Source organism: Centruroides sculpturatus, unplaced genomic scaffold, assembly GCF_000671375.1.
Source record: "Centruroides sculpturatus isolate CEXI.00-Female unplaced genomic scaffold, Cexi_2.0 scaffold183, whole genome shotgun sequence".
Classification (NCBI taxonomy): Eukaryota; Metazoa; Arthropoda; class Arachnida; order Scorpiones; family Buthidae; genus Centruroides; species Centruroides sculpturatus.
In genome coordinates, this window is record NW_019384387.1 from 82,935 (window position 1) to 108,450 (window position 25,516).

At 32.1% G+C, this 25,516-nt stretch overlaps 1 protein-coding gene across 4 annotated transcripts in view; it reads right to left on the reverse strand.

The window, feature by feature from the left end:
- LOC111618111 (paired box protein Pax-5-like) overlaps nucleotides 1-25,516 on the reverse strand; it is a 96,821-nt gene that overhangs the window by 34,444 nt on the left and 36,861 nt on the right. For 2 of the 4 annotated variants that reach the window (XM_023359556.1, XM_023359558.1), the window contains exons 1-2: nucleotides 10,364-10,557; nucleotides 1,333-1,568 (exon numbers count right to left, since the gene is read on the reverse strand). In XM_023359556.1, coding sequence (XP_023215324.1) covers nucleotides 1,333-1,568; nucleotides 10,364-10,449 — 322 coding nt within the window. In that variant the 5' untranslated portion in view covers nucleotides 10,450-10,557. Of the gene's footprint in view, nucleotides 1-1,332; nucleotides 1,569-10,363; nucleotides 10,558-14,535; nucleotides 14,734-25,516 lie in introns of those variants that run through there. The other 2 variants (XM_023359559.1, XM_023359557.1) reach the window with 2 other exon arrangements.

Genomic DNA, 25,516 nt, shown 5'->3' on the forward strand with positions numbered 1-25,516 from the left:
TTTAATTTAAATTAAGAAACTAACCTGTCCTTTAGGCCCCCCTTCTTTTCTTTTATCTTTATTTAACCTAATCTATAAGCTTAAACGTCAATGAGAAGGGATACCGAATGTTTTGTTCTTCTTCCTCCTCCTCCTCCTCCTTCTCGTTCCCTAAAAATCTTCCCCTTCACTGAAATAAACTTTCAATCACTTTGAAACCTTAATTAATTTTAATTAAGAGAGGAAATCTGTAGCCTTTTTTAGTATATTAATCCCGTTTGTACAGTACGATAGCTGTAATATCCCTATGGCGTGGGGCTAGAACGACCCATTTCGTAAACGAATACCCAAAAATTTAACCTTATAAATCCTTATTAACCTTAACGGAAACAAACAATATATATTTTAGACGTAAGAGGCTGTAAGTGTGTAGAGGAATTCCTATTCAAGAGGTATCTACACAAGAACCAAAGCAGAGGAAGGGGAAACATGTTTTTAAGGGCATGTAAATCTCGTTCACATCTTTACCACCACCGGTCCATGAAGTAGGAGTTATCTGGTTCACATGGCGTGTGTTTAGAAGCCGAGTGACGGCATGCCTTATTCAAGCACAACATGGCCAGCACGTACTTCTCCCAACTCCCTAATACCATTATTCGAGTCGGCACGACTGTCTTCTAACACAATTTTCTCACTGCTCCGGATAGTAAAAACCTGTGACAAACATCCCCCGCATTGACATGGACTTGGAGTGAAAGTAAAGAAGTCGCCAATTGAAAGTAAAATTCAATCACCTCCGCATAAACAAAGGAGTTCATAAAATTTAATCGAGTTTCTGGTGTTTATAATGCGTAAAAACACCCCCTAAAATTACGCGGATATGATTATGTTACTGTATTAAATTAATGGTTTTGGTAGTGTAGGAGGGGGGGTTGACNGTTTATTTGTGTTTAATCTATAAGAAAGGCAACTCAGCAATGGAAATTATTCACCTGAACTTAGTTTGGGGTATGTAAGATGGGTTTGATGCTCTTAAAGATAAGCCAGAAATCTACGTTAAAAATAAATTTATATAATTATACAGGTTACTGTATTAAATTAATGGTTTTGGTAGTGTAGAAGGGGGGATTGACATTTAAAGGAATGGAGAAAGAAACGAACGAGGGGGGAAGAAAGAAGAAGAAGAAGAAGAAGACGAAGAAAATGAGCAGATCGATGAGGATGTTGAATTCCTCCTAAACGTATTAGAAGTTGTGCTGTTTAAGGTCCGCCCGCTGACTTTCAAATAGAGTGAGAGCTTTTGCTATAACCTAATTCTGTAGAGAAGGAAGAAGTTTAGCTAGAACACACTACCTCTATCTTCCCGCTTCCTTTTGTTGACATTAGGATCAGCATTAGGAATACCAAGTATACCGTTAATAGAATAGGAGGGACGTTGTAGCGCCGTTGCTTCGTGTGCAGCTGGTGGTGCGTGGGTGATGACCGAAGTGGTGTTGGAAGGAGGTTGCGTCTGTGGGCTTCCACCGTTTGGTGCTGTCTGATGGACAACTGCACTCTTGGCTTTCTCCGCTGCTTTGTTCCTGACGATCCTGTAAAATCCGCACTTTTTAAAATAAAATTCCTCTAATCTTCCGAGCGTAGGAGCAGTTTGAAAGGGATTGGCCACCCCCCAAACGATTTCCTACGCTTGGATTCGGTTATAGAGTATAATTATCTTATATATTATAGATAAAATGTCTGCAGAAGGTGCGAAAGGAATGAAGAACAATGGAGGGATGCAATTTAAGAGTGTATAAATATGATAGAATCTATCAAATTATTGTCTAAATAATCGTGTTACGACATTAATTATCTATCGAAATTGCTAAATTATCCGTTATATAATATAAAATTTATTAATATATTTTTAAAAAATCTACATAAATCTTAACTTAAATTACATTAAACTTAATTAAAGTTAAAATCTCGATGAGAAAGCGATAAAGAAGAGTTAGCATCAGTTAGGAATTTATTTAAAGAGTTAAATAATTTAAAGAAATTTCGAATTAGAGAAACTTTAAGAGGTTATAAATCAAGATTTAAAATTATAAAATTGAAAAAGATGTAAAGAAAAAGGGAGAAGAAGAGCAAGAGAGAGGGAGGAAGAGACAGAGAGAGAGAGAGAGAGAGTTAAGAGAAATTGCAACTTTTTCACATTTTGACGCTTCAATTCTCATGATCCATGGAAGAGATTTGCAGAGAAATCAGTAAGTATTGATTTTTTTTATAAACTTCTCTATACAGCAGAAAATTCTTAATTAGAAATGACGTTCTCGATCGTTTCTAGCAGCAAGAAGTGCTGACCAGTTGTCTCAACTGATCATGCACCGCTTCTCTCCCTCCTCGCTCACTTTTTTCTAACTCTAACTCCATATTTTTCTCTTCATTATCTTCTTCTTCTTCTTCTCTACGAATCTAGAAATGTTTCGTACAAAATTCTCGACTTAAACAATAAAAAAAATCACACGTTATAACTTCAACTGAAAGTGTATGTATGTGTGCTGTTGCTGTTTGTTGCTGTAAATGTATGTATCATTTGATAACCTAAACTCGTCCTCTGGGCAGTGCTAATGCTACACACGATAAATCAATTTAATTAATTATACTGTATGACAGTTATGACGTCATCATTCCTGTATAATCACCTTTAAAAGGTATGAGACTCCATGAAAATATATAGCTGCCTCTCGTAACTCATCTAGTAATTGTGCCTTAAAGGCTTTAATTTTCTTGATTTTCCCTACATTTACAGGATTTTAAATTTAAAATAATATCATAAATGAAAGGATTTTTTTATCTTATATCTTAACCCCTATCGAAGGGATGCTTTATATAAATTATGTATGAAAGGTAGGAGGAGTGATGAAGAAGTAGGTAAATAAGTAGGTCTATTTATACATTTGTACGCTTATTTTCTGTACATTATATGTACTAAATAGTATTAAAAATATAGTTTATAGGACACATAATCTACATAAAGAATACCCGAAAATGTAGGCCATATAGGAGTACAAATACACATAAATGAGGCCTACTATATGTTTTTTTCTGTACTAAAATAAAGAAAGTGTTCATTTTAGATCATAAAATATACTATTTTATTATTTAAATTAGCATAAAAATAATCCAGAGAGTTGATTTTTCCATAATTTTGAAGGAGTAAGCTGGAATTCTATGGATTTCTTTGGTATAGGCTACTCCCCCTCCACTTTTATACATTTGGATCAATAATAGTGAGACTAAATAGCATAATTTAGACTTATAGATGTGTTTATTTGTGTTTAATCTATAAGAAAGGCAACTCAGCAATGGAAATTATTCACCTGAACTTAGTTTGGGGTATGTAAGATGGGTTTGATGCTCTTAAAGATAAGCCAGAAATCTACGTTAAAAATAAATTTATATAATTATACAGTTGATAAAGCATTAATTTTAATACTTATAAGAGAATTATCACAATTAAATATAATAATTATTCATGCAAACTGGATAAAAATGAAGTTTAATCACGGATCTGCGTAACGTTTAGTAAACAATTCGATAGATTTCTAAGCTTAAATCCTATATTTATAATGATTCCACGGGCCTATAAACGTGTATAATACACATTTAATCTTATATATTTAGTATTAAAGCGCTAAAATATGTAAATTATCTACGAAAATCGAGGNACTTAAATAAGTAATCTAATTCCATCCCTCGGTGTATAAAAAAGTAATGGAGTCTGTTTAAAAAACACCCCCCTCATCCAAATTATCACGTGTTTCTTTTATTTTTAAATATAATAATTATTCATGCAAACTGGATAAAAATGAAGTTTAATCACGGATCTGCGTAACGTTTAGTAAACAATTCGATAGATTTCTAAGCTTAAATCCTATATTTATAATGATTCCACGGGCCTATAAACGTGTATAATACACATTTAATCTTATATATTTAGTATTAAAGCGCTAAAATATGTAAATTATCTACGAAAATCGAGGTAAAATATAAGAATTTTGTCAATAAATAGTCAAGAATTTCACGATTCTAGCTACAAAAAAAAAAACTCTCTTTAAAATAAGTAAATTGCAGATAAAAATTGGTAAAAATATTTATAAAAAAAAAGAACAAAATTAATGGATAAAGACATAATAAAATAATGCAAACACCATACAAACAGATAGAAGTTCTCGTGTTTCCATCCTCTTCAAAAAAGGAGAACCATTTTTATTTTTGGCCGCAGCCCATTCCAGAAAATAAATCTCACGTCCTTAAGAGAGAAAGTAAAGAAGAAGAAGAAAAAAAGGAACATTTTCGATCTCTTCTATACTTTCTCCTTTAAAAAAATGAATTTTTAAAGGATTAACAGACCTTCTAACCAAAGAAAGATGAACTAAAATGCACCTAACACATAAAGATTAAATATTAATAATCGCTTTCTATAGTTGTTAAATTTATAAGGATAGCTCTTGATTTATTAAGAATATCCTTACGTTTATGAGGAAAAACTTTATATTTATGAAAGGGGTTATCGCTTATAAGGGAGAGCTTTGAAAGATATCCATTTGTTTTTTGAAGAGTGTGAAGGATAACCTGTTGCAAATTTATTTATGAAGGAGTGTATTTCCTCAAAATACTTTATTTAAGGTAGAATATTAAAAGAATATCCTTCTAAAGAATAAAAGAGAAAATTTTGAGAAGATGCCTCTTTGTTTTTTGAGGATTTTTACAAGAAATAAGAACATTCTTCATAAATAAGAAGGATTTTTCCTCACAACATAGAAAACTTCTCAAGAAACACGAAGGATTTTTCCTCACAACAAAGAAGGCTTTTCAAGAAAGAAGGATTTTTCCTCACAACAAAGAAGGCTTTTCAAGAAACACGAAGGATTTTTCCTCACAACAAAGAAGGCTTTTCAAGAAAGAAGGATTCACAACAAAGAAGGCTTTTCAAGAAAGAAGGATTTTTCCTCACAACAAAGAAGGCTTTTCAAGAAAGAAGGATTTTTCCTCACAACAAAAGTGACCTTTTAAGAAAGAAGAACGTTCCTCATAAACAAGAAGGATTTTCCTCGTAAAGAGGACTTTTCAACAAGGATCTTTCTAATAAGCAAAGAGTTATCTTCTGTTCTTACAGTACATATCATTTAGTAATTACAACCCCTCGTAAACGAGCAGTTATCATTAACAAACGTTAAATTAATAAATTTTACATTAAAAAATTAAAATCTAGGAGGTCTAGAAGTATTTTAATCAAGGATAAATCAATTTAAACCCAAGATTAAGCGCGAAAACTTGAAGTAAACAAGGGACATCAAGCTTAATCTTTAAAGGAACGGGGGTTTAATTTTAATATATATTTATTTATTTTTAAAATTTATGTTACTTATTATTACTTATATAACAAGTTACAAAGATGTAAAGTGAATTAGATTTATCAGGGGGGTTATGTTAAGGGGGATAAATAACTGATGGTATAGGAGCAGTAGAGATGTCGTTAATTACCAGTCATAGCGTAGTACCTAAGAGAGTAAGTATCGAATTGTCTGTGTAAATAGATAGTCTGAAGCGTGTTGGAGTGAGAGGGGGGAGGAGGAAAGGTACAGGTTGACCCCATGGCGGGCAAACATCGTCGGTCATCAGAGGAACCGTTTAATCAGACCATTCCGCCACGCCCTGGAGCGGCGGGCGAGTTTAATTTTCTAAATAACCCAAGGACTCTTAGTCATTTAGTCACGTGACGCTATCCCCCCCAGACATGGTAGAGGCTGAGTAAAGTGAGCAAAAATTACCGGGATCCAGCTTGCATTTACGTGATTAATCGGCCGGAGAGTAAAAACTATTTTGTATAAACACTAAATAAATCTTTCGGTTAAGTGTTGGATGGTAAATTTTAAAGAAATTATCTCAAAATATCTCGTGTTTTAATGCTTCCCCTCTTTAATTTTTATATAAAAATAGCTAGAAACTCCTTCCACTTTTCATATTTTAAATCCTTTCTAAGCTTTAAAATTAACTATAGAAGTCCTTTTTCGCATCCTTTTAAAATTAAACAACATATAATTAATTTCTAAACCCCTAAGGAGCCCTTTAAAGGGCTTAAAAACGTCTTCGTTTTATCCATAAAGATCCTTTTTAAGTCAAGTCTATAACGGATTCGAAGGGTCATTATAGAGGATTAAAACGTTCCTTACATCTTGAACTCTTGACCTTTAAGGGTAGTGACGAACTAATTACATTATTTACATTCCCTTAAGGTCTTGATAAACTTTAACCCTGTTCGAATTAAATTTCGAACATTTTAAGGGATTAAAACTATATTTTTAAAGTCAAATAGAGGAGAGATATTAATCACCTTTTAAACACTAAAATGTAGGAGGGCCAAATATAATTACGTGCCGAAATTTTGACCTTCGGTTGAAGTCCTAACTTTAGTTTCTTTTCTAATATAACACTCTCACACGCTGCAACAGTTTGATGATATCAGCGCTTTTCTCTAAGGTTGGGTGTGACAATATGGGGTAGGGTGGCCAAATGACGACATTATTCTGCCTGTCACGACAATGGCCAAAATGGCAGATGGCACTTCAATCTGGGTCGTCGCCCACTGATCGGATGTAGTCGTCCACAAAAACCGCCCCTGTCAGCCCTTTTCACCACTCGGATTTATAAATCCTGGATGCAGAAATGGGGGGATACAGTTGTAAGAGCGCAAGGTCCTATTAGTAAATGTTTGATAAATTACTTTATCTTTGAATAACGTTTCGACTTGTACCACTATATTGGAACCCTTTTAATTTTATTCTGTACTTTGTAAACGTATCTACATATGCTGGGCGTATTATGTACTTTTTAGTGGCTTAACAAAGCTTTTTGCTTGTTTTGAGTGATTTTAATTAAATTTTGAAGTGTTTTATTACTTTATAAATAAATTTTTAAACACAGTTTAACTCGATTTTTATCTCTAAAAGTAGGCAAATAAGTCTCAAGAATTATAACTAACAAGTAAGTTCAATTCTTAAGTTAAGAATTTTAACACTAAATTACTATAGAAAAATTAAAAAATAAGTTTAAAAATACAATAAATTCGTGTCTAAAACTTAATTTTAAAATATTATGACTCAATTTGAAACGATTGTTAAGTGAATTTAGTAGCCTGATTTTGTTACGTCGACCCCATCCAAAGTAGTCTTTAATATAAATAGTTACCATAGTTAATGATTAGTATCAACAGTGTAAGTGAGACTTAACCGTATACGGTCTTAATGCTCCATTACTGTAGCGCTTTATTGACCATACATTAAGTAGAGGTTGTAATTAAAATCCCAATAAATCTACCTATATACATTATATACATTACGGGTATATTTTTTTAACATTAATGCAACCGGAGAAGGGCAAGAAGGGGGATGAAAAAAATTCGAAATTAGGAAGAGGTAACGAATGTTTCAGAAACTCGATTCTCTTGTCGGAGTTCCGTTGGCAACCATGACAAAACGAAATCATTTCCTGTCTTCTCCCATTCAGATATGCTCAACTTTTACGCACATATTTCCCGTGAAAATCGCTACAACAACCGCCGAATCGGTCCGTCTGTCAGAAAAAGCGTGACCTTTTTACTTAAATAAGTAATCTAATTCCATCCCTCGGTGTATAAAAAAGTAATGGAGTCTGTTTAAAAAACACCCCCCTCATCCAAATTATCACGTGTTTATTTTATTTTTAAATATAATATATATATATACGTAAAAAAAGCGCTAGAGTATCGAACATTTCCGTCACTGTTACGAATCGATAGATAAAAACCTTTACAGTTGCATAACTCGAATACAATTGCTAATAATATTACTCGAGGAAGCAAAGCATTGGTTTTAGGAAGAGAATTTGACTAATGCAGCAGTCAGCCATTACCACTCTGCAACAGAACAGCACAGGTGCATTAACAGGAGTTCTCCCTGATGGACAGCTACTATATTCCTCCGTTACTTCTGCATGGCTGCCTCTATTGACTGGGGGTGTAAGCTTGCACTCATCACGTTCACTTACCAACACGTCAGTCGGGACAGGGTCAGACAGATGGTCAAAGATCCCTCCTCGTAATTACACAAAACAACATTATTAACAATAACCGCATCGACAGAGGGGGTTGACAACTCTATCGTTCGTTGTTACCCTTAAAAGTCATAGTTTTAATGATCTTCACTTAAATTCTACTCCCCCTCTTTCGTGTTCCTTTAAAATATTAAGTTGATACTCTGCTCTCTTTCCTCTCTTTCCTCTTTCTCTCTCTCTCTCTCTCTCACTTGCTCCTCTTCTTCTTGTTGCATTGCTTACTTGATAATGAATTTTATTAAGAAAGTGTTTTTGTAAAATAAACTAATTTACATGAAAATTTGCTTCTCTTAACATTTATTTATTTATTTTTTTTTTACTATAAATTAATGTGATTTTTTGTATTTTTTTTAAACACACACACATTAAAATATTACAAATTAAAATCTGTTTCCTTACATAAATTATCATGTAAATTAAATTTAGCGCTAGATTTATATTTATTTAAGCTTTAAATAACGAGAGAATTTGTATAAATTTTTGCAATTTTTACAGGATTTTTATTTATTTTCCGATTTCTCTTTAATTTCGCGAGTGTTCCAACTTAGATTTTCGATCCTTTATAGTCTTGCAACTCGGTTAACCGTAATATAAATCTTATAAACTGCACTTATATACTTTTAAACACGATTAAACCTTAATAGTTTCCTTATAGAAACTAATTTATAAAACATCTTTCAACACGAACCTAGAAAAATTCTCCAGATTCAGCATTTAAACTAAGATAACATCGCATAACTTCCACATCAAAGGGAAATCCTGCTAGTCGACAAAATGGCAAACGATCCAGACCACCCTCCGCGAACAAAAACATTCGTTCTTTCGAGAAAAAATTCCCTTAAATACCTAAAAAAAATCCCTCCCATTTCTATACACTTTAAGTGAGAAAATCGTTTATTCTTTTCCATCAAATCAAACTAATTATTGAAGTAATGAATCCTTTATACTAGAAGACAAACAGAACAATGGCATTGTAGGCTCCTTAATCTACAATAAGGAGAAGCTAAGCTCACTTCAAGTGACGTTGATTAGTTGTAATCTGGTAGCAGCAACGTGGACATCCAGGGATTTACTCAACTAACCACTTGATACCCCAACTACTATCCGGAGGCAATTTACACAGTCACCTCTCTACTTTGCTCCTATGCTACCATAAATCCCAGGGTTATCCAAACTCCAGTTGGGAACTGGTCTTCCCTTTTACGAACTACCGAGCCTTAATGACGGATAATCGACTTAAGCTTTCATCAACTACATTGTAGATGGAAGAGGCCCGATATTGGATAGTTTCAGAGGGACCAGTTGATTCGACAAGAGGACGGTCCGGCCTCGTTAATAGAATCACAGTAGTGCACCGACAAACACGTTAAATTATTTATCTCCAACCACTTTGGCATCCGCCACAAGTGATTAGTAGAAACTCAACACTTTCTGAATGAAAAAATCTTACTTTACAGTACGGATTTTGTTACTCTGGATTAATCGGGTCGAAAATATGTTTAAATGGGTTTTTATCGCTTGAATTTTTATTATTTTTTTCTAAAAAATCACAAATTTAATGCGTTTTTTTGTATTTTTAATGCCAGAAATCTTCCTTTTCTTAAAGTGATAACGAAGATCTAGAATCCTGCCTCTTACAATCATCATACATAATAGAGATTTAAAGCGATTTTCGCGACTAAAATATTATACTTTTCGAATAAACTTGACTCTATATAGTATTTTACATATATTCGAATGTATTTTCGTAAGAATTATCACTAAAACGTTTGATAAAATATGAAAAAATCAACAACAATAAAGCGCTCTCCTATTTACATAAATTCTTCATAGTAAAGCTAAAAATGGAGCACTTCGCTCACAAAAATTCGCTTTTATAAACCCCAAAATGATATTTTCATGTCTAAAAAAAAGCATACTAGAATGCTTTTTACCCATAAAACATTATAAAAAATATTCAAATTTCGAGCCTAGAAAATCATTTTCTAAACCCATATGGAATCGCATCTTAACAGATTTAATATAAGAAAAAAAAGGATCTTAATAATAAAGGAACCCGTCCAAACCCATAAATAGAGAAAACTTCAATAAAAATCTATTTTATGAGAACATAAAAGCCTAAAGGCTCTAGGGAACTTTACTCTGACAGATTCATTCGTAAGGATAAACTAAATGAGGATACCAAGAGCAGGAATGATGCTAAGTAGTCACATGTTTTTATAGAAATCAAAAAAATAATTCTACTCACCTGTTGATAGAACTAACACTTGGAATATTATCTTGGTCACAAATTCCATCAGCTAGTAACCTATCCCTTATTTCCCATGCAAACATTGTGGGGTTCTGTTTCTTATAGTTCGCTATCGCGTCTACAACTTTTGGGGTTGCTACTTTAGGTTTGCTTCCACCAATAACTCCTGGCTTTATAGAGCCTGTTTCGTAGTACCTGAAAAATAATAATAATAATAATAATAATAATAAAATTTATCTTCAATTTTGTTTTTTTTTATTTAAAACTGAAGAATTTCAAGTATTTAATCAGTTTTCTTTTCTTTATATAAACTATGAAAAAATTGGGTCAATAACAATTTATAAATTGCTATTTTTTTATCATAATATCAATTTACTTTATTCTATTTACGTCAGAATATAAATCTTATAAATCCATTATTACGTAATAATTAAAAAAACTTCTTGTGTATCGTCAAATTTACATTATTACGTAAAACCATTATTACGTAATAATTAAAAAACTTCTCGTGTATCGTGAAATTTACATTATTACGTAACAATCATATAACGATCACGTAATAATAGAAACCATTCTGATTGGATAAGAGTTAATTATTACGTCATTTCTATTGTTGCGTAATGACAAGAAACGTTTTGATTGGAGGAGAGTTTCTATTATTACGTAACAATAAAAAATTGTTACACAATAATAAAATTTTTTTTGTAATTAAGAAGTAATTTTCATTCTACGTCATTTCTATTATTACGTAGACACGGTATAACGTCATAATATGATTTTAATTATTACGTAAGTATGGATAACAAAATAATTTTTTAAAAATAAATAAATTATATTTTAAAAGAATGTTCAGCAAAATAAATAAATTAATTAAATATTTATTAACTATTTTAATAAATATATTAAAGAGAAATGCTCTTGTTTATTACTAAAATCTTATTATTACGTAAGAATGGCGTAATTATTACGTAATAACAGAAATATTCTAATTGGATGAAAGTTTATTAAGTATTGTTACGTTATAATAAAATCTTGTTGTTACGTCATTTCTATTATTATTAAATATATTAAAGAGTAGCAGCAAGTTCCTTATAATTAATTCCGACAACAGTCTAAAAATAGGGCTAAAAATAGCACTTTTTAAGACACAATACTTTAAATTATAGCATTTTTATAATTATCAAACGCTCAATATTATAATTTAATAATTAAATTACTCTTTTAAAGGTGTTAAAATCTTAAAAATCTTTCATAAAAGATGTACACGAAAGGTAAGCCATATTAATTAACAAATACACTTAAAATTAAATTATTATGAAGTAAACTGTACAAAACTCTCTTCTTCATCCCTAAAACTTATAAATTTATTTAATTTTATCTCATTGAATTAAGAAAAAATAAAAAAAAATCACAATTTGGCGTATCGTCACAACGAAGATGAGCACTTCACCGCAGGTNCGGTGTATAAAAAAGTAATGGAGTCTGTTTAAAAAACACCCCCCTCATCCAAATTATCACGTGTTTATTTTATTTTTAAATATAATATATATATACGTAAAAAAAGCGCTAGAGTATCGAACATTTCCGTCACTGTTACGAATCGATAGATAAAAACCTTTACAGTTGCATAACTCGAATACAATTGCTAATAATATTACTCGAGGAAGCAAAGCATTGGTTTTAGGAAGAGAATTTGACTAATGCAGCAGTCAGCCATTACCACTCTGCAACAGAACAGCACAGGTGCATTAACAGGAGTTCTCCCTGATGGACAGCTACTATATTCCTCCGTTACTTCTGCATGGCTGCCTCTATTGACTGGGGGTGTAAGCTTGCACTCATCACGTTCACTTACCAACACGTCAGTCGGGACAGGGTCAGACAGATGGTCAAAGATCCCTCCTCGTAATTACACAAAACAACATTATTAACAATAACCGCATCGACAGAGGGGGTTGACAACTCTATCGTTCGTTGTTACCCTTAAAAGTCATAGTTTTAATGATCTTCACTTAAATTCTACTCCCCCTCTTTCGTGTTCCTTTAAAATATTAAGTTGATACTCTGCTCTCTTTCCTCTCTTTCCTCTTTCTCTCTCTCTCTCTCTCTCACTTGCTCCTCTTCTTCTTGTTGCATTGCTTACTTGATAATGAATTTTATTAAGAAAGTGTTTTTGTAAAATAAACTAATTTACATGAAAATTTGCTTCTCTTAACATTTATTTATTTATTTTTTTTTTACTATAAATTAATGTGATTTTTTGTATTTTTTTTAAACACACACACATTAAAATATTACAAATTAAAATCTGTTTCCTTACATAAATTATCATGTAAATTAAATTTAGCGCTAGATTTATATTTATTTAAGCTTTAAATAACGAGAGAATTTGTATAAATTTTTGCAATTTTTACAGGATTTTTATTTATTTTCCGATTTCTCTTTAATTTCGCGAGTGTTCCAACTTAGATTTTCGATCCTTTATAGTCTTGCAACTCGGTTAACCGTAATATAAATCTTATAAACTGCACTTATATACTTTTAAACACGATTAAACCTTAATAGTTTCCTTATAGAAACTAATTTATAAAACATCTTTCAACACGAACCTAGAAAAATTCTCCAGATTCAGCATTTAAACTAAGATAACATCGCATAACTTCCACATCAAAGGGAAATCCTGCTAGTCGACAAAATGGCAAACGATCCAGACCACCCTCCGCGAACAAAAACATTCGTTCTTTCGAGAAAAAATTCCCTTAAATACCTAAAAAAAATCCCTCCCATTTCTATACACTTTAAGTGAGAAAATCGTTTATTCTTTTCCATCAAATCAAACTAATTATTGAAGTAATGAATCCTTTATACTAGAAGACAAACAGAACAATGGCATTGTAGGCTCCTTAATCTACAATAAGGAGAAGCTAAGCTCACTTCAAGTGACGTTGATTAGTTGTAATCTGGTAGCAGCAACGTGGACATCCAGGGATTTACTCAACTAACCACTTGATACCCCAACTACTATCCGGAGGCAATTTACACAGTCACCTCTCTACTTTGCTCCTATGCTACCATAAATCCCAGGGTTATCCAAACTCCAGTTGGGAACTGGTCTTCCCTTTTACGAACTACCGAGCCTTAATGACGGATAATCGACTTAAGCTTTCATCAACTACATTGTAGATGGAAGAGGCCCGATATTGGATAGTTTCAGAGGGACCAGTTGATTCGACAAGAGGACGGTCCGGCCTCGTTAATAGAATCACAGTAGTGCACCGACAAACACGTTAAATTATTTATCTCCAACCACTTTGGCATCCGCCACAAGTGATTAGTAGAAACTCAACACTTTCTGAATGAAAAAATCTTACTTTACAGTACGGATTTTGTTACTCTGGATTAATCGGGTCGAAAATATGTTTAAATGGGTTTTTATCGCTTGAATTTTTATTATTTTTTTCTAAAAAATCACAAATTTAATGCGTTTTTTTGTATTTTTAATGCCAGAAATCTTCCTTTTCTTAAAGTGATAACGAAGATCTAGAATCCTGCCTCTTACAATCATCATACATAATAGAGATTTAAAGCGATTTTCGCGACTAAAATATTATACTTTTCGAATAAACTTGACTCTATATAGTATTTTACATATATTCGAATGTATTTTCGTAAGAATTATCACTAAAACGTTTGATAAAATATGAAAAAATCAACAACAATAAAGCGCTCTCCTATTTACATAAATTCTTCATAGTAAAGCTAAAAATGGAGCACTTCGCTCACAAAAATTCGCTTTTATAAACCCCAAAATGATATTTTCATGTCTAAAAAAAAGCATACTAGAATGCTTTTTACCCATAAAACATTATAAAAAATATTCAAATTTCGAGCCTAGAAAATCATTTTCTAAACCCATATGGAATCGCATCTTAACAGATTTAATATAAGAAAAAAAAGGATCTTAATAATAAAGGAACCCGTCCAAACCCATAAATAGAGAAAACTTCAATAAAAATCTATTTTATGAGAACATAAAAGCCTAAAGGCTCTAGGGAACTTTACTCTGACAGATTCATTCGTAAGGATAAACTAAATGAGGATACCAAGAGCAGGAATGATGCTAAGTAGTCACATGTTTTTATAGAAATCAAAAAAATAATTCTACTCACCTGTTGATAGAACTAACACTTGGAATATTATCTTGGTCACAAATTCCATCAGCTAGTAACCTATCCCTTATTTCCCATGCAAACATTGTGGGGTTCTGTTTCTTATAGTTCGCTATCGCGTCTACAACTTTTGGGGTTGCTACTTTAGGTTTGCTTCCACCAATAACTCCTGGCTTTATAGAGCCTGTTTCGTAGTACCTGAAAAATAATAATAATAATAATAATAATAATAAAATTTATCTTCAATTTTGTTTTTTTTTATTTAAAACTGAAGAATTTCAAGTATTTAATCAGTTTTCTTTTCTTTATATAAACTATGAAAAAATTGGGTCAATAACAATTTATAAATTGCTATTTTTTTATCATAATATCAATTTACTTTATTCTATTTACGTCAGAATATAAATCTTATAAATCCATTATTACGTAATAATTAAAAAAACTTCTTGTGTATCGTCAAATTTACATTATTACGTAAAACCATTATTACGTAATAATTAAAAAACTTCTCGTGTATCGTGAAATTTACATTATTACGTAACAATCATATAACGATCACGTAATAATAGAAACCATTCTGATTGGATAAGAGTTAATTATTACGTCATTTCTATTGTTGCGTAATGACAAGAAACGTTTTGATTGGAGGAGAGTTTCTATTATTACGTAACAATAAAAAATTGTTACACAATAATAAAATTTTTTTTGTAATTAAGAAGTAATTTTCATTCTACGTCATTTCTATTATTACGTAGACACGGTATAACGTCATAATATGATTTTAATTATTACGTAAGTATGGATAACAAAATAATTTTTTAAAAATAAATAAATTATATTTTAAAAGAATGTTCAGCAAAATAAATAAATTAATTAAATATTTATTAACTATTTTAATAAATATATTAAAGAGAAATGCTCTTGTTTATTACTAAAATCTTATTATTACGTAAGAATGGCGTAATTATTACGTAATAACAGAAATATTCTAATTGGATGAAAGTTTATTAAGTATTGTTACGTTATAATAAAATCTTGTTGTTACGTCATTTCTATTATTATTAAATATATTAAAGAGTAGCAGCAAGTTCCTTATAATTAATTCCGACAACAGTCTAAAAATAGGGCTAAAAATAGCACTTTTTAAGACACAATACTTTAAATTATAGCATTTTTATAATTATCAAACGCTCAATATTATAATTTAATAATTAAATTACTCTTTTAAAGGTGTTAAAATCTTAAAAATCTTTCATAAAAGATGTACACGAAAGGTAAGCCATATTAATTAACAAATACACTTAAAATTAAATTATTATGAAGTAAACTGTACAAAACTCTCTTCTTCATCCCTAAAACTTATAAATTTATTTAATTTTATCTCATTGAATTAAGAAAAAATAAAAAAAAATCACAATTTGGCGTATCGTCACAACGAAGATGAGCACTTCACCGCAGGTCACAAGTGTCGTGCAGTGAAGCCACACTATTGTATTTATAGAAAGAACTCCATTCACAAACACACACATATACACACGCACACATACCGCTCCACATGAAGCGAACCATTCATATATTTTTTTTTCCTCTTTCCTCTACTTTTCTCTGTTGGAATCATATTAGCTCTCCCTCTGTCATAGCAAAGATCCTATCTGTTTATTCTAAAAAATTACCCTACTTTTTCCCCTAACTCCACGATAGTCAGATGGTTATCGCGGCGTATTTTATGTCGAAGAGAAACAAAGTCCTACCTTAACTTTAAACAGAACCTCCCCCTTTACCAAAAATAAACCATTTTTAAGTGTTATATCTTAACATCGGTTATAACCAACAACCCCCTTCGCTTCCAAGCCACCTTTAAACTATATGGCTTTATAAGCGGAGAGTGTGTCCTTAAAATCAATTTTTCTATTTAAAACCTTAAAAGAAAGTTAGAATAGGGTGTCTAAACATCAAAATAAAATTCAACAATGGAGTTATCTATACACAAGTAAAAGGTAGAATTGAAGCGAAGGTCGGCACTGATCAGATCTTCAGCATCCCTAGTCGTTTCTATCCTTTACAACCTCCTATATTAAACTCGAGTGTTATATTTAGAATTAAGGGGGATTGATGACAAATGATGAGTCCTCGTCCGTCCGCCTGTCTTTCCAAACTACACAGGTGTGGGCCACATTACTCATATTTTGTTGATTATGCGGCACTTACTCCCCGATCTAAATATAAATTAAGGAATAGGGTTAATTAGCAAGTCGTGTATCTCGTACAGATCACCTTAACGGTAATTTAACTTTCGATAGATGAATAATTTGCATAAAAATACCCCCTCCCCGAGTAATTCATAAAACTAAAAAAATATATAAGTAATATCAAACATAGTCAAGAAGCAAGGTGTTTTTTTTTTTTAACCAGGCTTTTACAGTTATTATAAGGTTCTTTTTTATATAGAGAGGGGCCCTTTTTACTCTCCATTTTAGTTGAATTTATTAGAAATTTATACAAACTGAGGCCTCGAGTAATCATAGAAGAGGCATAAGTATAGAATATCAACAAAGACATAATTGTATAGCGATAGGTTTTAAGTTTCGAATCCGAAAATAAAATCTAACAGTAAATTTATTATTCAAGCTTTGTTTTTTTTAAATAAAACGTTAATATATATATTTTTTTTTCCTTAAAAATCCCCTCTTTAGTAATTTTTAAAGAGTGACTCACCTGTAAAATATCTTTGGGATTTCCTTGCCAGGTTCTAAATGGGAAAACTCAATTTTAATTTTTATTTTCTTTGTTTTTTTTTNAGAGATGGAGAATTTGAGACGAGACTAGATGAGGTCATAAGGGAGGAGAAAGCAATCTTAAACTTAGGAATTTATTAAGAGGAAGATGTTAATGCGACACTAAACTTGAGTATAGAAGATGGTGAAGGATACGTTAAAAGATAGAAAATAATGTTAATAATGGGGTGTGAGAGGAGTTAAAATTATATATAAAAAAAGGAGTTTTAGGTATTAAGGCCTCGATCAATTACAAGGGCCTGGTTTCATGTAAAGAGAGGCCCAAACTACACACCATTAAGACGACATCAGATTTGAAAAGGAAGTTGTCGTTGACAACCGTGAAAAATAACGCCGGCCTAGGGGGAGGATGCAGAAAACAGGAGAAGGGCCGGAAGAATTGTAAAGCATAGTTGGAAATTAGCCGTGACTACAAGAAGGAAATATTAGCCACAGCTTCCCACCAGATTTGGATCAACTTTAATCTCTTAGTACCCAACACGGGACCTCCTAATGAATCCGGACAGAAACGTGTGGAGCCCTGTCACCGCTCCACTTCTACCTGACATGTTCGGGGTCGGTTAATGGAGATGGCAAAGTAGAAAAATCTATGACACTGACCATCACTACACCAGACCGAATTCACGTGTGTGTATGTGTGTGTGTGTGTGTGTGTGGCTTGGTAAGTAATGGAAGTGAATCTGCACACTCGCACGTGGCCCGCGTCTGGACAGTGTCTTTCACGCGAGAGTCGAATCACGTTCTTGTCAGATGAAATTGGGCTAATTTGCCTGTGTAAGGGCGGGTAGTAATGACCCGGTAATGCACGGTGTGGGATTTTTCTTGATTACAGGCTCCATTCTGCCGACATTTTCAAACAAAGCCACGATGTGTGGCAAGAACACACGCGACTCGGTACTTACCATCCCGACATCATCTTTTTACATTATTGGAGGATGTAGAGAGGTCCTAATGGCCGACTTTGGGCGTGAACCCTGGCACCGAGGACCCTTTTAAACTATGAGATTCCCTCCTACTTCTATGTCAATCATTTCAGTTATCAATTAACCAATCCTAAAAAATAGTCTACCGACTTTTTTTTTTTTTTAAATCATGCATAATCGCTCATTAAAGCTCGTCTCGTTTACGTGACGCACGAATGCGTAACGTGACGTCTTCACGCTCGGTGGATCAAGATCAGCAGTCGACATCTCGCTGAGACAAAGAACAAGGAAGCAAACTGATTCTTCTCCGCCTTTTTTTTTATATCTCTACGAAGAGAAGGAACAAGAAGAACAAAAAAAAAGACTCGAAAACCTCACCAACCTCACTAAAGATAGTAAGTTATGTTGCCTAACATAATAACTGTTTAAGATGTCCCTATCCAAATTAGGCACTTTGAACTCAGTGTCGGGGATGTAAAACATACAAAAAAGGTAAGATAAATGGTTAAACATTACTAGAAATATCCCATACTATAAGTAGTACTAATGACCTTTCACCCATACTTCAAGCTCTGTTAGTCTATACAATTTTACATTCAAGAAATTCAATTTGTACCTTGGCAGTGACATAAATTTGAATTTTAATTAAGTAAAATTAGAGAAAATTTTTAGAAAATCGTCACGTAAAATTTAATAAGTGATGCTGCTGCTGCTTTACTTCTCTAAAAGTGATGAGGATGAGGATGTTGGATGATTTGCATCCCATATTAAACTTTTGTATAAGAGTAAGATATTATATTTTATTTCGATTTTTAAATCATTTTATTAGAAGAATTTTTAAGAATTTATAGACTTATAAACCATAAATATCGTAAACATTTTCTAAAAAATTAATCTTTAAACACGCTCTAAACAATTGTTTTGTGAGTAATAACAAATTTCACTTCATTCGTGACAGAATTTATAGAATTATTTATTATTAAATTCTAATAAAAATCATAAATATTAAACCTTTAGAATGTTATAAAGTTTTATATATTGAAAAATATTAAAAAATTTAATGATTAATTATAAAAAAAAAATTCCATAAATTGTTAATTGTACGATTAAACACCAACTGCAAATCCCGTAGACATTGCCTTAATTTTTTCAGGATTTACAGGCTTATAAATTAAATTTTAAACCGAATTTCATTTGAAAACATTCCAGAAATGTCTAAAAAATAATTTAAATACAATAGAATTTTTTAAAATATATTATTTACTCCAAAAAATACACATTTTAAGACCCCATCATTCGAGCGCTTCTCTAGACGAAGCATTAAGTTATTATCTAGAAAAAACTAATTTATATATATATATATAAGTGTAATTATGTATATAATTTAACATATAAACATATAATATAATGTATTTTTTAGGTGTAAAAAGTGTTTACGTCACTGAATAAATGGCAGAATAAGGGGGGAAGATGAGTTTTGAGAAAGAACCGAGTCGACAGAGAATGTTATCGTTACTTCTGTAACAGATTAGAAGGGAAGTAACAAAGCAAATAATTAATGACGATGTAGTAGAACAAAAGATACGGAAGGCCGGATGTTGACACCTACTATTTATTTCTCAATCAAGATAACACTAGAGTGAATTATCTGCTCGAAAATATCTAATTTACACGTTCTACTCGTGCTGAGTGCCACGCTTCTGCTTATGAAATGTTTAGAAGATTGCACCCGTGATTAATCAACATTTTGTTGCTTTGTTAATAATCTTTTATAGCGATCCCCCCTTCAAATTTCCAGTCTTTTCATGTTAGCCAGTATGAATTTTACAGTGTTTTAAGGTTTAGAAATGAAATTAAATGCAAGAGGTACGTATCTTGAACACTTTAGATAAGATTGAACACACTAAATTTGAACTTTAGACATAATATAAGAGTTATAACCAGTCTAGAAGGCCTAAAATTTGACCTTTAAACTTGTACTATACAATAAAAACTATAGGAGAGGGAGACAGTTTGAACATCTTTATAACTAATCTAGAAGGCCTATAGTTTGACCTTTAAACTCGTATTATACAGTAGAAAATATAGCAGAGGGATACAGTTTGAACATCTTTGTAACGGGTATAGAAGGCCTACATCACAAAATTTAAAGTATACTGAAGAGGAAGGGTTCAAAATTTGATGTTTTAAAGTTTTTAAAGGTGAAAGTTGAGTTATTTAATGATGCGGTAAGTAGTGTTCTACTATCTTAAGGGTTTTGATTATAATACTATCATAAATTTATAAGAGAGATGGAGAATTTGAGACGAGACTAGATGAGGTCATAAGGGAGGAGAAAGCAATCTTAAACTTAGGAATTTATTAAGAGGAAGATGTTAATGCGACACTAAACTTGAGTATAGAAGATGGTGAAGGATACGTTAAAAGATAGAAAATAATGTTAATAATGGGGTGTGAGAGGAGTTAAAATTATATATAAAAAAAGGAGTTTTAGGTATTAAGGCCTCGATCAATTACAAGGGCCTGGTTTCATGTAAAGAGAGGCCCAAACTACACACCATTAAGACGACATCAGATTTGAAAAGGAAGTTGTCGTTGACAACCGTGAAAAATAACGCCGGCCTAGGGGGAGGATGCAGAAAACAGGAGAAGGGCCGGAAGAATTGTAAAGCATAGTTGGAAATTAGCCGTGACTACAAGAAGGAAATATTAGCCACAGCTTCCCACCAGATTTGGATCAACTTTAATCTCTTAGTACCCAACACGGGACCTCCTAATGAATCCGGACAGAAACGTGTGGAGCCCTGTCACCGCTCCACTTCTACCTGACATGTTCGGGGTCGGTTAATGGAGATGGCAAAGTAGAAAAATCTATGACACTGACCATCACTACACCAGACCGAATTCACGTGTGTGTATGTGTGTGTGTGTGTGTGTGTGGCTTGGTAAGTAATGGAAGTGAATCTGCACACTCGCACGTGGCCCGCGTCTGGACAGTGTCTTTCACGCGAGAGTCGAATCACGTTCTTGTCAGATGAAATTGGGCTAATTTGCCTGTGTAAGGGCGGGTAGTAATGACCCGGTAATGCACGGTGTGGGATTTTTCTTGATTACAGGCTCCATTCTGCCGACATTTTCAAACAAAGCCACGATGTGTGGCAAGAACACACGCGACTCGGTACTTACCATCCCGACATCATCTTTTTACATTATTGGAGGATGTAGAGAGGTCCTAATGGCCGACTTTGGGCGTGAACCCTGGCACCGAGGACCCTTTTAAACTATGAGATTCCCTCCTACTTCTATGTCAATCATTTCAGTTATCAATTAACCAATCCTAAAAAAATAGTCTACCGACTTTTTTTTTTTTTTAAATAAACCCTATAAAATACTAAATCCATAACTTAATATAACTATAACCGCATAATATAGTTACTTATAACCCCATTTATCCGTCCGTGTTTACAGCATAGTTTCACGACATTTGGCAATATAAAATACGTGATTTGTCGACTTTCTTAATTAAATTTCAGGAAATTTTAAAGTAAGAAATAGCATAAAATCAATTCCGATACAAAATTTCTTTTCTTAATTCTTATTTAACACCAATTTTATATAATAAAAGCCCAAAAAATAGCCTTAAAAAATGATTTTTCTTTAGCTCTTACCTTCTACCTTGAGGCCATTTTTTTGGGGGAAGGCAATTTTATTAAAAATTCTTTTAAATTAACAAAATTTTAAAGCACTAATTAATAATTTAAACAATTTATAACAGTTTTATGCTATTCGAATAACAATAAATTATAGTAAAGTATTCTTAAGAACGTAATGATTTCTTATGAAATTCTCTGTTAGAATTATACTTAATACTTAAAATAAGATTTTAACACTTATAATTTCATATTTACACCTTAAAAAACCCCCAAAAAACTATAAATTTAGACCTAAAAACGGCTTCATAAACCTCACTTCTAAGGTGAAAATCATAGCCTGAGCTTAAGAATTGTATAAAAATTTATGGATTAATAAAGTTATAAGAACCTTTATTACGTCTACAGCATCTTAAATACTATAATTAATAACATAGTAACATCAATGTCACTATAAACATGCCCAATATTAACGAATAACATTGCAAACAACATATTTTCTATAGAAAAAAAGGAATGTAGTTGCTATTAATACCTCCTATATTGCTATTTTGGTAGCATCCCCAACAACCTAATGCTACCTAAGTAATAATTAATTACTAATTACAATTCCTGGCGTGTATAATTACAAAAAAAAAGTGATGCCTTATTAACTGATATACTCATTATTACTTCATTCTATGTGGTATAATTAAACATACCAGGCCTTTTTATTAACTTCTTTAGGCCTCATATAAGGCCTAATCTTTAGATGAATGCTATTATAATTCTATCAACATTCAGAGCTTTGTTTAAGTAGTATAATACCCTAGTAGAGTATTAAATTAGAGGTAATATAGTCAAATTAAATTGTTAACGGTGTTTGTAATCATATATGGACTGCTTGATGCTGTTAAAGCAACAAAACTAGGCTAGAAATTCTTACTTTAGCCTGTATAGTACGTTACTGTATGTCTAAATGCTCTTTGTTATGGATTTATTATACTATTATGGCAACAAAAATAGCTTTGTATGCTACAATAGATGCCCCTTAAGAGTTATTTACTAGTATAGACTTCTCTAAAGCTGTTAGAACAATAAAACTGCATTTAGTGTGCTACCATAGGTCTAGATGTGTCTTAAGGCTTATTTATTATGTCAAAATTCATGAAAACACATAGAATTTATGCTTTTTTTGAGCCAATTCTAAGGCTCTAATCTAATTTTAGAACTGATTTAGATCCGATGAGAGATCTAAGTTGGATTACTATTATTGGATCTGACAAATTAAGGTCGATAAATCCCCTACTCACTAAGATTAGATCTAAATTAGACTGTTATCCTGTTAGAAATGAATAAAGTCGGCTTGTTCACTTTAAGTTCTGCTCTTAGAACTAAAATTAGAACAGGATAAGCCCTGATAATGTAATTCTATACTTAAATTGGTCCAAATCTTTATCAATTTTATAAATTTTTGAATGGAAAAATCTAAAGTTTTCTTTATGCATTAGTTTTACAATTGTTAGGGCTTACAAACAGACATACCAAGTCGAAAGTTTAATCTAAAGCAAACAATTTGCCATTTAATATCGAGTGGTATATGATATGGTTCTAAATAATTGACATCTTAAGTAGGATATTCAACCTCTTAAAGGCCCTGTAGGGTTATTGTTGAGAGAGATAACTTTACATAACCCAATGAAGAAAGGAAGAAATTATTTTAATATTCTCTTAAATATTAAACTTAGACATAACTTTCCAAGTAAATCTAAAGAGTATTAAGACAATTACAAGAATCCAACATAACTTTAGACTTATATCAATAATTAAGCTTATAAAGTAGCCAATTTCTATATAAATATCGAGTATAGCGATAAGTTTAAGTCAATTTCTTTAAAATTAAAGTATTTAAATAGATAAAATTAATTTAAAAATAGTAAAAATTATTCATAATTTCATTCAAAACATAAATACACACACACACTACATTCAACAGTAATCTAAATATACTTCTCACATCCACCTCTCAATTAAAAAAAAAAAAAGTAACAGAAACACTTACTTAAATGCTACTAAATTAGCAAAATACTCGATTACTTTACACCTCTAAAACCTCTAATTAAGCTTATTTGTTGGAATTTTAGCTTAAAATTTGGTAAGAGTGGCCCAGTACAAGTTGCCAACACAAACACGCAGAAGAGACTGTTAAGTGGTAACGTGACACTGCATAAACATTCGTCACATGCTATAGTTACAACTACCTGGTACAATATTACCTCCACTCCTACAGAAGAAGGAAGGGTTGCTTTCTACGATGCTATTGTTTCAGATGCTATTTTGGCTACCGTCTGGCTGCTTTGATTCTTCTTCTTCTAACTCTATCCAAAAATTTACTATCGCACGGGTGTTAATGTGACTCCAACTGTTAATTTCTATGTGTTTTCTATGATGCATCAAATTAGCTTTTCGTGTCTAAAAATTAGCCCTTTTTACAGTGTGTAATTCTTACTCTCTTAGCTTAAAAAAACTTAATTTTATATTATACCCTGCAGTTTTAGGGGACTTTAAAATTGTTCTTGATCTCTCTCTTAGATTATTCCACAGTGTTTAAATCTCTCACATGATCTAAGTACTATTTTATAGTTTCTCTGTGGATAAAATGCCAAAATTAGCTTGTTACATCCCTTAAAAATTGCTATATAACGTGTTTAAATTATGTTTAGATTTTCATCTACAGGAAGGAAAATTCTGAAAATTTAAAAAAATTATATAGATTAAGGGCAATTTTCGAGATGTTGGATAAAATTTTAGGGATATTTTACCTTAATTTATATCCCAAAACCTTGCTACTATATGCTAACTTATCGGGAGATTTTTTTCTCTTGAAACTCATCAAATAATCTGAATTAAAATAAATTAAGGGAGTAAATTGGGATAAAGAAGAGAAGAATTAATTAAAATCCCATTTGATATTTTACCTCCCAAGAATTGTTGAAGAAGAAGACATAATAATGTATTCAGATCCCTATTTATCAAGACAATCTCTTCAGGAATCCTTTAAATGATCTGAATTAAGAGAGACCAAGGACAATGAAGGAACAATGGCATTGTTTTAGGGATAAAGAGCAATTCTAGGAGACTATAGATTAAGTTAACTTATGGTCTCCTAGAACTCGAATGCACTTAACAACACTCAAGATACGTTAAACGTCTCGAAATTCGATTTGGAAGTGACGATTTAAAGATGAACCTAACTGCCCTTCTATCGCTCAATCATTAGATAGGGTGTCTACTTGATAGTTTTTAGAATGAAGTCAACATATGCGGTATTGTCATGGAAATGCAAACGTTAGCCCCCTTCTGCGGACACGACAAGAGTCTGCACTCAGGAGAACGTTGTTAGCCCCTGACAACTCTCCAATTTATCATTCCACCCCATTCAACGGGTCCACTTTAAAGGGACGGTGACAGAAGGATAGCCGCCATTTTCTTTTCCCAAACGACTCGATTGGGACCTAAAATTCGAAACCGAAACCCCCAAAATACGCACGTGAAATGAAAAACTATTGTCCCTTTATGATCACGCCTATTAACGATCAATTTGCAAGTCTAAAACTGGTAGATCGGTCAGTTC